Here is a 3,148-nt window from a genome sequence, read left to right on the forward strand (position 1 = left end):
TCCTGCCATGAGGGGCCAGCCAGCCAGCCTCATGACCCGAGCTGTACCGAGTAACCCTGGCATGTAAGCCCTATGTTATTCTAGTCTCTCTAGAGCTGTAGATGAACAGAAATAACTTGGAGCCCATAAAAATTCCTCCTCTGCTGTGCAGCGCTGTGATGCTGCTGCGTCCACCGGGCTGGGGGAGCAGAGGGACGGCAGGGGCAGATTCGTACACTCCTGGACAGGGGGGGTGGCCAGGGTGGGGGCGGGGACGGGAGTCCACCAGGTATCCAAAAAGAGCAGCTCTCTAATTGATGCTGCTGAAATAGAAGCTGAGATTTGAGGCGTCATTTTGGCTGCTGGCTTTCCATTGTGGTTTGGAAAAGATAGCGATGGTTTTGTGGTTCTTCTCTGCTCGGGCCAAAGGCAGCGTCATCGTACGATTAAAACGTGCCCATGGCGTGACCTGCCCTTCCGTTGCCTGGGTGTAGGACGGGAGCCTAGCCCAGTCTGCTGGAGGGGCCTTTCTTCCTCCTCTGCCGGGCTGATTATGGCCTCAACGCTAGGGATTCCAGCCCCAGCCCACTTCAAGGAGGCTAATTACACCCCAGAGGGGAGGAGGCCCAGCTGACTGCCCCAGAATTGGCCGTGGCTCTCGTTCCTCCCCTGTGAGCGCCGAGCTCTCACGTGATGTATGCTGCCACGTGAAGGGGATGGGGAACGGCTGAGTCCCCAGGCTTGGGAACAAGTAGGGCATTTGTCATGGGAGCAAAAGGGTTTTGTCTCTGCTGGAAGGCGGCTGGCATTACCCTGCACCTGCAGCACTGTTAAGACAGGGACTGAGCGTGTAGCCCCACTGCTGTCCCTCTGCACTGCCCAGCCCGAAACCTCAACCTGCCTCTGCCGATACTGGAAGCACAAGCTCAGCAGCAGTGGTGTCAGGGCAGCAGCCTCGCCTGTCACCACCAGTCGCCAGGGTGCAAAAAGCATCGAGAGCTCTGTAAAAAGCTGAGATCTGACTTTGGGCTTTCCCGCAGCTCAGTCTTGCCTGGAAATTTCTCCAGAGAGAACACGAGAGCCTGCGACACGTGTGCTGTCATTGCTGCTGTCAGCTCTGGCTGTGATCTGGCCTGGAGAGGATGCTGGCACGGGCGAGCAGCGTTCCACCTTTGGGGCTGCAGTTCTGCACTGCTCTGCGGTTTCCTCCCATGTGGCCAACGCTGGTTTTGACTGGCTTGGCCTTCTGCCCTCATCACTGGGAGGCTGCTGCTGCGCCCTTCTCTAAATCCCACTGCAAACACCGGGCTAACGGGGAGAAGCTAGACATGCTGGAGAGGAGAAGGAGGAGGGTGCAGGGCTCGAGAGGCTGCATTTCCTCCAGCTTGGGCTCTGCGTGCTGGGCATTGCCTCCTGCTTCTGCCACAACTGAGGCCTTGTGGCGCCTTCCTGGGGTAGCAGGACAGGGAATGCAGTGCCCATCTCTTGGGTGTCTGTCTGGCCTGCGTGGGGCAGGGCACTGCTTCCTGTAGCTTCATCGAGGTGGTGACTTCCAGCTTATTCTTGTTCCTTGCCCTCTGTGTTTCAGCTGCTGTGGAAGAGCCGCCTTCCCAGTGAGTTTGAGTTGAGAGGGGCCGCATCCAGCCTCGTCATGCAGACGGTCCTCAGCTGTGCTCTGAAGGCGGTGATTTGGACGCGAGGACCTCCTAACGATGGTTCCCAAGGAACCAGAGCTGGTCTCACTTATCAAATCAACCCCCGGTGCCTGATTGCTGCTGCTGCTGCTGCTGCTGCTGCTGCCCTGGACTTGCTGCAAGGCGGACGCGCCCAGAGCTCCGGTGCTGCGTCCAGGGGAGTCACGCTGACGCTCTGCCCCTCCCCACAGGGAGTGCCTGTGTAAAAGGGTGAGGAGCACACGGAGGTTGTTTTTCCCCGTGGAAACTGTCTCTGGTTACAAAGCCCAGGCTGACAGCTTGGTGTCTGAGAGAGCTGTCAGCCTTTGCGCAGCAGTGTCTGGAGTTAGGGCCCCAGGCGCTGCGCTGGGTGACTAAGTGCAAACCTTTTTTCTAATTAGAGAAGTCTGTCCTTTCCCATCCCCCCCTCTTAAAAGGTTTCACGTTTGTCGAGCTGTTCATCGGGCTTTCGAGGGTCCTGGCCCGCACGGCTGGCCGAACGCAGCGCGAGCAGCCACTCTGCGAGACATGGCTCCACCGCCCCCGGGCCTCCACAAAATGCCCCAGCCCCAGGAGCTCACCCGAGCATCTTCCAGCCGACATTTGTCCTCAGGGCCCTAAATCCTGCTGCTGACCAGCTCACTGGCTCCCAGCTGAGCTAGCGGAAGGCAGCAAAACACAGTGAGCGATTGTCAGGAATTGAAGTTTTTTAACCCAGATCTCTCCAGGGAGATGATGAGTTTTCACTGGGGTTCCTTTCTGCAGGCAGAAGGGGGCATATCAACATGTCACAGACGGGAGTTACGTTTTTTATCTCCAGAAGGGTCGTTTCCTTTCCTTTTTTTTTTCCTCCTCTTTTTTTAACTTACATCTGCCCTGGGCCATTTTTTGATGAGCTTCTGTCTCTGATCTGTCTGACATTGCAAATGCTCTTGCCTTTCACATCCATCTTTGTGCTGTTGCCAATCTGTTGTGTATAAAGTCAGTGCTTTCATAAGCTGGCTGAGATGAAATCTCTCTAATTATTTTTGTGATTCTTTCCTGTTTTCAATGAGGGAAACCTCGCCGGGCTCTGGTAGAAGCCGACTGATCCCTCTGTCACGTGACAGGTAATGAATTTCTGCAGGACTCCTGCTCTTTCCTCGTTCGACTCCCAGGCTCCGGCTGGCGAAGGGAGCAGGTCCTGTCCAGCCAGGAGAGGCGTGTGCAGCCCTGACTGCAGACACAGCCTCCTTCTTTGGCTCCTGGCAGGGTGGCTGAATGGGTTTTTCCCTACCGTTTTTGTTTCTTGTGGAGCTGCCTTTTCAGGCGGTTACACCCTGTTATCCCAGGAAGCTGACTTGAATTCAAAGGCTCTGCCAGACCCGTGGCACTCGCCTTGTGCTGTGGGTTATAGCGACGGCTCTGGCAGCCTGGTGTCGGCAGAGGGGAAGGTGTTCTCCTCTCCCAGACCAACCTAGGCACCCGAATAATGGCAAGGCTCTGTTAAATTGCCT

General features: G+C 56.4%; 1 protein-coding gene across 1 annotated transcript in view; it reads left to right on the forward strand.

Moving 5' to 3' along the window:
* NEK8 (NIMA-related kinase 8) overlaps positions 1–1,879 on the forward strand; it is a gene marked incomplete at its 5' end in the record, with an annotated part of 10,095 nt that extends 8,216 nt beyond the window's left edge. Inside the window, 2 exons of the mRNA XM_009875288.1 lie at positions 1,568–1,663; positions 1,865–1,879. Coding sequence (XP_009873590.1) covers positions 1,568–1,663; positions 1,865–1,879 — 111 coding nt within the window. The remainder of the gene's footprint in view (positions 1–1,567; positions 1,664–1,864) is intronic.
* Between the last annotated feature and the right edge of the window lie 1,269 nt (positions 1,880–3,148).

This window comes from Apaloderma vittatum, unplaced genomic scaffold (genome assembly GCF_000703405.1).
Source record: "Apaloderma vittatum isolate BGI_N311 unplaced genomic scaffold, ASM70340v1 scaffold28198, whole genome shotgun sequence".
NCBI classification, from domain to species: domain Eukaryota; kingdom Metazoa; phylum Chordata; class Aves; order Trogoniformes; family Trogonidae; genus Apaloderma; species Apaloderma vittatum.